At 42.7% G+C, this 12,616-nt stretch overlaps 1 protein-coding gene across 2 annotated transcripts in view; it reads left to right on the top strand.

Moving 5' to 3' along the window:
• Nucleotides 1–12,616, top strand: part of DYNC1H1 (dynein cytoplasmic 1 heavy chain 1) — a 415,182-nt gene that overhangs the window by 180,710 nt on the left and 221,856 nt on the right. For both annotated transcript variants that reach the window (XM_030213839.1, XM_030213838.1), the window contains exon 33: nucleotides 6,279–6,517. In XM_030213839.1, coding sequence (XP_030069699.1) covers nucleotides 6,279–6,517 — 239 coding nt within the window. The remainder of the gene's footprint in view (nucleotides 1–6,278; nucleotides 6,518–12,616) is intronic.

Raw genomic sequence — 12,616 nt, 5'->3', positions numbered from 1 at the left:
AACCAAATTATAACGCACATTCTTGCAATTTGGGAGATGTCTAAGAGAGTCCCTGGATCCAAAATCTATATTGCATAGGGGAATGTTTATTAAAGACTGTATGTAATTTGGTGTCATGCCATATAATACTTGAAAGTCAAAAACACAGGATTTTAAAATAACCCTGGCTTTGATAGGCAGCCAATACAGTTTACATAGTAAAGGAGTGGCTCTGTCAAAGCACGATGCTTTGTGGACAAGTCTAGCTAAAGTATTTTGGGCCGTTTGCAATCTCTTTAGGACACTCTCCTTACATCCAGCATAGATGACATTGCAGTAATCAAATTGAATTAAAATAAAAGATTTAACTAGCAACCTAAAGATTTAATGCGTGAAATACGATCTGATTCTTCTCAACTTCCAAAGGGACTTGAATTTATTTACTACCAAGGAAACCTGGGGCTCAAATGTGAGATGACTGATTATCAGCACATCCAGTATTTCTAATAGTATTGACTAGGGGATAGATATACTGTCAGTGATAAAACTATCATAAGGGTTGGTTATTAAAAGAAATTTAGTCTCATCTCTATTTAACTTAAACTTGAATTCAGAAGCCCAGGACTCCAGCAAATCAAGACCAAACCTGATCTTGGAGAGAATTTCAGTAAGTCCAACCTTGAAAAGGGACATAGATTGTGACATCATCTGTGTAAATGAACCCCGCTGCCTTGAATCTTTAACCTAGCGGGGCCATCATGACATTGAACAATATCGGAGATAATGGTGACCCTGTGGTACTCCACTGTCAGGAGGCCAGGATGGAGAGAGGTTCCTGTCACCTTGAACCATTCACCTTAGTCTGCACTGCCCCAGGAACAGCTGACCAATGCAATCAGGAACACGACTTGTGCACAATACCCTACTTACTCTTTATACTTATATATCTGGGGAAGGAGGCTTGAGCATTATAATTAGCAATCAAATGCTCTCAGGCCCTCTTGTACTTCGGTATGATCTTTCCACCTTGAATACTGTATGCAATTCTCATTGCCGCATCTCAAAGATATTCGAAAAGATATAGAGAAGGGTGACAAAAATGATAAAGGGGATGAAACGACTTCCCTGTGAGGAAAGGTAAAGCAGATAGGGCTCTTCAGCTTGGAGAAGAGATGGCTGAAGGTAGATATAATAGAGGTCTGGAAGTGGAATGGACTGATAGATGTGAATCGCTTGTTCACTCATTCCAAAAACACTAGGACTAGGAGGCACGCAATGAAGCTACTAAATAGAACATAAGAGTAGCCATATAGGGTCAGACCAATGGTCCACCTAGCCCAGTATCCTGTTTCCAGAAGTGGCAAAACCAGGTCACAAGTACCTTGCAGAAACCCAAATTCCAGACTACCAATCCCAGGGCAAGCAGTTGCTTCCCATGTCTGTCTCAATAGCAGACTATGGACTTTTCCTCTAGGAACTTGTCCAAACCTTTTTTAAACCCAGATACGCAAACTGCTGTTTCCACATCCTTCGGCAAAGAGTTCCAGAGCTTAACTATTCAGTGAAAAAATATTTCCTCCTGTTTGTTTTAAAAGTATTTCCATGTAAGTTTTCCTTGAGTGTCCCCTAGTCTTTGTACTTTTGGAATGATTAAAAAATAGGTTTACATCTACTCATTCTACACGACTCAAGATTTTGTAGACCTCAATCATATCTCCCTTCATCCATCTCTTTTCCAAGCTGAAGAGCCGTAAACTCTTTAGCTTTTCCTCAAATGAGAGGAGTTCCATCCCCTTTATCATTTTGGTTGTTCTTCTTTGAACCTTTTCTAATTCCGCTATATCTTTTTTGAGATATGGCAACCAGAACTGAATGCAATACTTAAGGTGAGGTTGCACCATGGAGCGATACAGAAGCATTATAGTATTTTCGGTCTTATTCACCGTCCGTTTCTTAATAATTCCTAGCATCCTGGTTGCTTTTTTGGCCACTGCCGCACATTGAGCAGAAGATTTCAGCATTTTATCTACAATGAAACCTAGATCTTTTTCTTGGGTGCTGACCCCCAAGGTGGACCCTAGCATCAGGTAACTATGACTCGAATTATTCTTTCCAGTGTGCATCACTTTGAATTTGTCCACATTTAAATTTCATCTGCTTTTTGGATGCCCAGTCTTCCAATTTCCTAAGCACTCTCTGCAATATTTCACAGTCCGCATATGTTTTATTAGCCATGAATAGTTTTGTTATCTACAAATTTAATCACCTCACTCATTTGAATTTCCAGATCATATATAAATATGTTAATAGCACCGGTCCCAGTATTGATCCTGCAGCAGCACTCCAGTGTTCACCCTCCTCCGTTGAGAGAAATGACCATTTAACCCTACCCTCTGTTTTCTATCCAATAACCAGTCCCTATTCCATACCAGACCTTTGCCTCCTATCCCATGACTCTAATTTTCTCTGGAGTCTCTCATGAGGAACTTTATCAAAAGCTTTCTGAAAATCTAGATACACTACATCAGCTGGCTCACCTTTATCCACGCCTTCAAAGAAATGAAGCAAATTGGTGAGGCAAGACTTCCCTTGGCTGAACCAATGCTGACTCTGTCCCATTAAACCATGTTTGTCTATGTGTTCCGTAATTTTATTCTTTATAATAGTTTCCACTATTTGCCGGGCACTGACGTCAGGCTTACCGGTCTGTAATTTCCCGTATTGCTTCTGGAACCCTTTTTAAAAATTGGCATCACATTGACCACCCTCCAATCTTCATGTACTATGGATTACTTTAATGACTGGTTACATTATTACTAACAGCAGATCAGAAATTTTATGCTTTAGTTCATCGAGTACCCTTGAATGTATGCCATGCGGTCCAAATGATTTTCTACTCTTATTTGTTGATTTGGCTCAGTACATCTTCCAGATTCGCCAAGATTTCTTTTAGTTCCTCCACATCATCACCCTTGAAAACCATTTTTGGGGCAGGCAGATCTCTTACATCTTCTTTCATAAAGACCGAAGCAAAGAATTCAGTTTCTCCACTATGACCTTACCCTCCCTGAGTGCCCCTTTTGCTCTTTCGTGATCTTAACGGTCCTACAGATTCCCTTGCAGGCTTTCTGCTTCTGATGTACTTGAAAAAGTTGTTACTGTGAGCTTTAGGCTGTGTGGCAAGTTACTCTTCATATTTTTTTAGCCTTCTTTATTAATGCATTGCATCTGATTTGCCAGTGCTTATGTTGCTTCTTATTTTCTTTATTTGGGTCCTTTTTTTCCATTCTTTGAAGGACATTCTTTTGGCTGTAATAGCCTCTTTCTCTTCACCTTTTAACCATGCTGGCTGTCATTTTCTCTTCTTTCTACCTTTGCAAATACATAGAATGCACCTGGTCCGGTCTTCCAAGATAGTATTTTTTAGTAACATCCATGCCTGATTTAGTGTTCTAACCTTTGTAGCCGATCCTTCTAGCTTTTTTTTAACCATTTTCCTCATTTTATTATAGTAGCCCTGTTGAAAATTAAATGCAGCTCCTTTCTGGGTTCATCCCAGATAGTAGCTTAAACTTGATCATGTTATGATCACTGTTTCTCAGGGGACCCAACACCGCCACCTCTCACACTATACCCTGCATGCCACCAAGTTCCAGATCCAAAATGGCTTCCTCTCTTGTCAGTTCCTGGACCAGTTGCTCCAAGAAGCAGTCATTTATTACATCTGTAAATGTTATCTTCCTGACACTCCCTGATGTAACATTTATCTAGTCAATATCAGGGTAATTGAAATCGCCCATTATTATAGTGTTTTCCAGTTTGCCAGCTTTGCTAATTTCTGTAAATATTTCTTCATCCATCTGTTCGTTCTGTCCCGGTAGTACATTTTACAAGAATATTCCTTCCCTTCACACATGGAATTTTTATCCATGATGATTCCATGCAGCTGTTTCATGTGGAATGTCTATTTTATTAGACTCAATTCCCTTTTTAACATATAGCGCAACCCCCCCCCCCCTCCAATTTGATCCCCTCTATCATTGCGATACAATTTGTACCCTGTTAACATAGAGGCATATTTTCAAAGCACTTAGCCTTCCAAAGTTCCATAGGTTTCTATGGAACTTTGGAAGGCTAAGTACTTTGAAAATATGCCTCATAGTGTCCCATTGAGTGTCCTCTTTCCACCAAGTCTCTGAGATGCCTATTATAACTAACTCATCATTTAGCCCTATATACTCTAACTCTCCCATCTTATTTTTTAGGCTTCTAGCATTTGTATACTGGCACTTCAAATTGTGTTGTTTTTTTTCTTTGGATCTACAAGTTGCTTAGAAGTTGAAGGGGATAATATGCATCCTTTATCCTGCTCTCTCATGAAGTACACCTGGCTTACTTTCAGCATTGTTGAAACCTCTCTACTGGGATTCCCTAAATGTCCTTTTTCAATTGTATCCTTCAAGTATACTCCACACTGAGCCATGCGCTCCTGGGCAACTGTCGGCTGTTCCCCCCATTCTGTTTTAAAAGCTGCTCTATCTCCTTTTTAAAAGTTAGCGCCAGCAGCCTGGTTCCATCCCGGTTAAGGTGGAGCCCATCCTTTTGGAACTTCTTCTTTCCCAGAATGTTGCCTAGTTCTTAACAAGTCCCTCATCCCTGCACCATTGTTTCAACCATGCATTGTGATTTTGGATCTCTGACTGCCTTTTGGGTCCTGTGTATGGGGGAGCATTTTTGAAAATGCTACTTTGAAGGATCTAGACTTCAGCTTTCTACCTGAGAGCCTAAATTTGGCTTCCAGAACTTCCCTCCCACATTTTCCTATGTCATTGTTACCCACGTGTACCAAGACAGCCAGCTCCTCCCCAGCAGTATGTAAGATCCTGTCTAGGTGATGCATGAGGTGACCAGGTGATCCGCAAGTTCACCAGCCACCCAGCTATCTACATGCCTAATGATCAAATCACCAACTACAACAGCTGTCCTAACCCTTCCCTCCTGGACAGAAATTCTTGGAGACATATCCTCTGTGTGAGAGGATAGTACATCCCCTGGTAGGCAGGTCCTAGGTACAGGAGTACTTCCTACTTCTCCAGGGTGATGCTGTCCTTCTAGGAGACCTCCCTCCTCCATGGCAGAACAGGGACTGCCAAACTAGAGGTGGGGCTTCTCTACAATGTCCCTGTAGGTCTCTATGTAACTGGAAGTCTGCTACTCTAGCTTGAAGAGAACGAACTCGCTGTCTCAGAGCTAGGAGCTATTTCCATTGGGCACACACATATAACTTCTGACCAACTGGGAGATAATCATACATGTGGCACTCGATGCAAAAGACTCTTGCTGCTGGACTGCTGTCTCCATCTTAGTATTTTTGAGTTTTTCAATCATTTAAAACTTAAGGTACTAAAGATATTTCTCTAATATAAAAAAAATCTTTAGCTTATATTTATATAGTATAATGTGTGATTTTATTTAGTGTTTTCTTCTTAGAAAGCAATGAAATGTAATTAAAACTCTGTAAGAGGACTCCTCCCTTGTTATCCTAATTAGAATAACTGACTATAAATGAAGAGTTGTACTAGTGGTGGGTGGCAGGAGAGGGTGGGTGGGTTTGAAGACTAAACTAGGCCCAGCTGTGCCTTGGCTATCAGTTAACATTGTAGGCTGTGGCAGAAAGTTTAAATTTTAAAGTTCTAAAGCTATAAGGAAAAGTATTTTAAGGAAACTAAACTGGGGTTTCCTGTGACTGTTGGCACTGTATTCCGTATTTGAACTGGCTAAGTTGTGTTGCAACTCTATACTGGGATTTCCTGTGTCTGTCATTTCTGCTCTATACTGATGCTACGGTAAGCTCTAGAACAGTCACTTAACTTCTAGCCTAGTAAAATTTTAAAACAAACCAGAGAAAATATTTCTTCATTCAACATGTAATTAAACTTTGGAATTCAATGCCAGAAAATGTGGCAAAAGCAGTTAGCAGGGTTTTAAAAAGGTTTGGATACTTTCCTAAAAGTCCATAAGCCATTATTAAGATGTACTTGGGGAAAATCCACTGCTTATTTCTACGATAAGATGCATAAAATCTGTTTTGGTTTTTTTTTTTTTTTTGCAGCACAGCTTAGAGATTTAACTTTAGTTACTGTTCTGGGATCTTGCCAGATACTTGTGACCTGAATTGGCCACTGTTGGAAACAGGATACTGGGCTTGATGGACCTTTAGTCTGTCCCAGTATGGCAACTCTTATGCACTTAACGTTCTTATGAGAAAAAGATGATGAAAAATTATTTGGCTTTTACAGGTTCTTCAACTCTATCAGATCACTCAGATCAATCATGGCTTGATGATGGTGGGCCCTTCAGGCAGTGGGAAGAGTATGGCATGGAGAGTACTATTAAAAGCCTTGGAGAGACTGGAGGGAGTGGAAGGAGTAGCTCACATCATTGATCCAAAAGCTATTAGTAAAGATCATCTGTATGGTACATTGGATCCCAATACCAGAGAATGGACTGATGGATTATTTACACATGTGTTAAGAAAGTAAGTTAGAGTTCAGTTCTAATTGCCAAGACAAAAAGCTGTTTTCCTTTGGATTTTTCTATGGCTGCCCCTGTATTCCTTCTGACACCTTCAACTTGTATGAAAGAGGGAAGCAGAGCATTGTTCAGAAAATTAAATTCTTGACCAAAAATAGCAGCAACACAGTATTGGGCTCTGGTAAACCCTTGTTCATGTCTGGAAATAGAATGGGATTACACAAGTACAAATCTTTTTTAAGTTCATTACTTTTGCTGGCCTTAGTATCCCATGGCTCCAGCAAACAGATCCATACTCTTGCAGTTCTTGGGAGCATTTTCCCAGACAAACCTGTGCTGCCAGAGCCAAACAAAGGGATAGGGTTATTAGTCCTGTTATATAGTTATCTGTAACAGAAGGTCTTAAGCAAGATGAGGCTTTTATATTAACAACCAACAGTCTGCACAAGCTAAAGTACAAAATAGCACAGCAGACCAATAATCCAAGAAAATACAACACTATTTAAAAGGTTTATTAACTATAACACATCTAAAAATAAAATCATAACCTAACATGGCCATGATTCCCCCAATGAGGGCTGCATCAGGGATATAATACTGCAGCTGAATAAGGAAATATATTACTAATCAAATAACATTCAGCATAACACATTAAAAAACACATCCATTTAAAACTTACTCTCCTGTTTATTAAGCCTCATGCTAATGCCGACACAGCCCATTCACTGTGAATGGGCTGTGTCAGCATTGCCGCACAGCAGCCCGTAGTTTGGCTTAGTAAACGGGATGTCATGGAACGCCTAACACCCCCATCTGCGGCCACCTAGAGGTCTGCCTGCACCTGTTCCTGTGCTCTACATTAGCCATCCCTCTACCCAACCGCACTTTCTCTTGCCTCTGGATGAGTCTCCCACTCTCAAGTTATTGCCCAGTGATTAGAACACTGGGACCACACTTTCAGGGGTCCCACAGTAGAAAGCACTCACAGACCCAAAACACAAACCACCAGGATTCTTAGTTCAGTTCAAGACAACAGAGTTAATAAATCAATGAATTTAAAATCACAGAAAGAAAATAGTGAACACTATAAATTAGGTGGGAAAACAACAAGCAATAACAGGTAACTGAATAAGGGTCAATATTAAAACTGTCTAAACACTTTATCACTACCTGGGTAACACCTGGGGAGTTTCAGGAATATAACTTCTCACAGTTCTTGAACAGGGCTAAGGGCAGAGATGTTTACCCTCTGCACGCCCTAATAGAGAGTTGCACGGAGACAGAAATTTTATCCTTCTCCGCTAAAATCTTACCCGTCCCCACAAGAATGTAACTTGTCCCCACCCAGTCCTGCAAGAATTTAATGGTACATTTTTAAAAATTCCAGTCGGCTCTCTGTCTCTCTCTGGGTTCGAGATGCAGCACTGCAGGCAAGGAAGGAATAGAAGTTGGAACTTGGAACACTCTGATGTTCATGGTCCAGGTCATTGATGAAGTTTTCGATGTCGGTGTTATGCTGAGGAACTGTGCTGCGTAATTTTGTTATTTTTTTTCGTTAAAGTAATTAGCAAGTTTGTCTGCGGGTGGGATGTCTGTGTTGGTTGCTCTCGAACCGCTGGAGTTGCTCTCGAACCCACTCCAGCCTATTCATATTCTCATTTGCAGGACACATACTGTAAAAGTCTGTCCAGCACTGTACTCGTGTTCCAGCCACTAAAGTTGCTGTCTTAAGCCCTTTCCAGCCCATCCTAAACCATATTTGAGACACAGACCGTACAAGTCTGCCTGGTATCGACCCTAATTCAACACAACGGGAGTCGCCATCTAAGCATCACTCGACACATCCACTCACATGCAGCCATTTAAGTTTAGGTTTTTTATAACTTTCATTTTCTAATTAGTCTACCACCTCCTTAATGGAGACTTTCCACATCTGTGTTGTTAAAGCGAGGAGGAGGAGGAGACAGCAGTCAAAGAACTTGGTACTTGGTAAGTGAGAGGCTGGTGCAAGTGCAGTGTACACTTCCATGGGAACCCCGCAGGAACTGCTTCTGCCTCTGCGAACCCCGTTCCTATGCAGGTCTGTACTCCCTAGCTAAGATGGGAAAAATCCAGTACCTCCTGTCTGGATTTGAACTCCAGGGCCAATCAGAGCCCAGAGCACCAGCTTTGAAAGTATCTGTCCAATGGCACTGCAGGTTGCCTTTCCACAGGGCTAAAACTGAAAAAGAAAGCAGTTTTCTCTGCAACAGCTTTAAAAACACAGAACAGACACCACCTGCCGCTGGCCAAACAAGAGAAATACACTGCATGAAAATATTATTACACTTCACAGGCTTGAAACCCCCCCCCCCCCGGTTTGTCACAGGGGGGTTAATATGTTACTGAAGATTCAAAACATATATAACAAATCTTAATTGATAGAACTGTCCAATAATTACATATAAAACAATGACGTGACTAAAAATTGTTATAGGAAAGGTGCAGAGGGCATATGAAAAACAACCAAAGGGTACACTTCATCACCAAATTGAACTCTGATAATAAACATAGGGACAGCTCTAGGAGACACACAGTAAATGAATGATGAACCGCAAATCAAGTTCTTGAATGATAGGTAAGATTTTGTTTTTCAGTGCTAGATTTTTTTAATCTGTCTCCAGCAGGGCATAGTGTTGTAGCAGTCAACCTTTAATTTTAGTCATGCTTATATACTACTGAGCATGGTTACATAGTAGATGACAGCAGATAGACTTGTAGGGTCCATCTAGTCTGTCCAACATGGTAAACTGAGCATAAGGTATGATATGATACTACATATGTATATTCGGTCTCAATTTGTCCTTGCTATTTTCAGGACACATAGTATAGAAGTCTGACCAGCACTGGCCTTGTTCTCCAACTACTAAAGTAATCAAAGTCCCACTCCATCCTATCCAAATCTGTCCAGCGATGATGAGGGCACAGTTTGTAAAAGTCTGCCCAGCAGTGGCTTTGCTTCCCAATTACTGGTGTTGCCATCTAACCACCATTGAGCTTGTTTGGTTCCATGCCTTCTATATAGGATTCCTTTGTGTTTATCCCATGCATTTTTTAGTTCCGTTACTGTTTTTATCTCCACCACCTCCCCTGCGCAAGGGTATTTCAGGTGTCTACCATCCTTTCTGTAAGAAAAAAAAAAAGTACTTTCTGATGTTATTCCCCTGCCCTCCCCTCCCGGTTACACAATCTAATTCAGCTTTGGAAACTTTGATTTTTTTTTTTTATAGTAAAAAAAAAAAATCTTTCCATGACAACTAGACCTCTGATGCAGGTAGTTGCTGAAATGTGACCATGTCAGGGCCTTGGTCATGGTTTTGTTCAATAGTTAACAGTGTGGCAAAACTTCAATATTTTGTTTCTCATTTGGACCTGGTTTCTTCTATCCATGTCCTAGTTTCCTGCAAGTCGTATGTTAGTACACCACCTGGACAAAACCCTATATGTTAGATGTGTGAAAGAAGTGTATACAAATGTTGAATACAAGAATTCTCTGAGGCCTATCTGTTCTCACAAGTGGGTAACGCAGGCCATTTTGCCCGGTCTGGATCTTATGACAAGCATAAGAAGAGCTTTGTAGAGTGTGAGACATGCTCCACTGTACATGCGCCAAGTGCCTTCCCACCCGCCACGTGAATGCGGTCACCTCAGTTGCTTTTTTACTGTGGTGAAAAGAGTGTATTTTTTTTTTTCACATCTCCACACACTGCTCTGTCCAAGAACGTCTTTTGTGCCTTTCGGTGTGTTTTTCTTTGCCTTGGCTGCGGCTGGGTTTTCTCCCTATTCTTTTTTGGATGCCTGGCCATAGCCCTGCAAACTGCACCCTTAGATTTTGTATGACGAAAAAGACCCAACTTTCCAGAGAGGCTCAACACAAGAAACGTTTTGGAGCCAAGTCCGGTTCCTCGGCATCAGCATTGAGGTTGGAGGCATCGCACCAGATTTGGGAGCATTGTAAGTATGGCTGCTGTTAGACATGCAGACACTGGGAGCAGTGGTGCATTGAGTGGGTCTCCACCTGTCTCAAGCCCTACTGCTGTGCAGAGCCCCTGGACCTGAACCCGAGGTGACATGAGGATTCGACCAGGTCCTTCTCGGTACCAAGGAATCTCAGTGGCGAGCTTCGAGCTAAGGCCAAGAAGAAGCATCATTGATCCCCCTCGACGCATGGTGCCGGGAGTTTGGGGCATCAAGGGATTCGGCACTTGAAAAGCGTCTGTGTGGGAGGACCACGCTCCCTCCATAGAGGAGGTACCGATGTGCTCTTCTACCAGCAGCCAACAGCCATCTCCAGTATCGACCCTGACAGTCTTGTCAACTGGAGCCCATCTTTTCCTGATGTCGGCCCTCAACGAGCGTATCCGGGCCTTGTTTCTTGAGCTGCTTGATGGCCTTGTGCAAAAGTGTGCATCAGCACTGGGGGTACTTGCGCCTACCCTGCCTCCCGTTGTGGCCTTGCCTGGCCCTCAGCCTGTGGTGCGGACACTGGCACCACATGCAGTCCCTGGTGTTGACTTCCACCCAAGCTGGGACCCTCTCGACATCGGTGGAGGAAGCTTCGCTGGAGTCGAGATGGGAACTGACTCCTCGATGCCATTCTTGAGAACATGGCTCCTCTGCATCGAGGCAGGCTCAGTCTTGACCTTCCCATAGAGAGGTTTTGTCTGACACTGATGAGGAGTGCTCATGGAAGTCAGAGGAACGTCCTAGGTACTTTTCTTCAGACGAGTCCTATGAGATATCCTCTGAACCCTCCCCTCCAGCTGAAAGGAGAAAGTCTCCCCTGGAGAGCCTTTCATTTCCATCTTTTGTAAAGGAAATGACTAAAGCCATTCCATTTCCTTTAGAACTGGAGGATGAGCTCAGGGCCAAGATACTCAAGATCCTAGACTACACATCTTCTCCTAGGGAGGCTGTGACCCTGTCCACAAGGTACTCCAGGAAGTCGTTGTTAGGAATTGAGAGTCTCCTCTGCCGGTCCCGGTACTGCCCAAGAAGATCGGTTCTGTGTACCGGATCCACAGCACACCTGGGTTTGATAAGTCTCAGTTGCCTCACAATTCCATGATAATGAAATCCGCACTCAAAAGAGCCAGGACTTCCAGGGACTATGCCTTGGCGCCCCCAGGTAGAGAAGCTAGAACTCTATTCTTTTGGGAGAAAGTATGTTCCAGGCCTCAATGCTCATCTCCTGAATACAATCCTACCATCTCTTTACGAGCATCTACTTGCAAAACTCGGTGCGCAAATTGATGGAATTGGTTGACACACTCCTGGAGAGGCTGAGTCAGTTCACCAGTTGGCCAAGCAGTAGAAGGTGTCAAAAGTACTGGCCAGGGGCAATTATGATACTTTTGACGTGGCATCCAGGATCTATGCCCAGAGTATAGCAATGCACAGACTCATGGCTGTGTGTTTCTGTCTTGAAACATTCTGTTCAGCAGTGGTTGGTGAATGCCCCATGCCAGGGGGATAACCTTTTTGGAGAGAATGTTGAGGAGGTCACAGACCAGATCTAGAAACATATAGATACCATCTCTTCTCTTTCCTTTCGGGCACCTTCTGCATCTACCTCCTCAGCTAGGAGGACTTTTGTCAAGTCAAGGAGGAGTCCCTATCACTATCAAAGGCTTAGGTACAACCCTTCAGCTTGCCAGACTGCTCAGACTCAACCCCAGCACGTTTGATGAACTTTTGAGTGGGTCCAGCAGAGCATAGCTGCAGTAAAAGTGTCCATCTCAAATGACTTGCTGGTTGGGGGGAGGCTGAAACCTTTTCAAGAAAGGTGGTTCCTTATCACCTCTGACCTGTGGGTTCTTTAAATAGTCCATCTCGGATACACCCTCTGTTGGTATTGGAATTCTCCAAATTGCCCACCAAGATCTCACTCATTCAGCTTTCAGCACAGGTAGGCCCATGCAGTCGAGCCCATTCCACCAGGGGAGGAAGGGTGGGGATTCTATTCCAGGTACTTCATTGTGCAGACCCATCCTAGACCTAAGGGCCCTGAGCAAATTCCTAGTCCGAGAGACGTTCAGGATGGTTTCCCTGGGCATCCTTCTCC

Source organism: Microcaecilia unicolor, chromosome 9, assembly GCF_901765095.1.
Source record: "Microcaecilia unicolor chromosome 9, aMicUni1.1, whole genome shotgun sequence".
Taxonomy (NCBI): Eukaryota; Metazoa; Chordata; class Amphibia; order Gymnophiona; family Siphonopidae; genus Microcaecilia; species Microcaecilia unicolor.
This window is presented reverse-complemented; position numbering and strand designations above follow the sequence as displayed.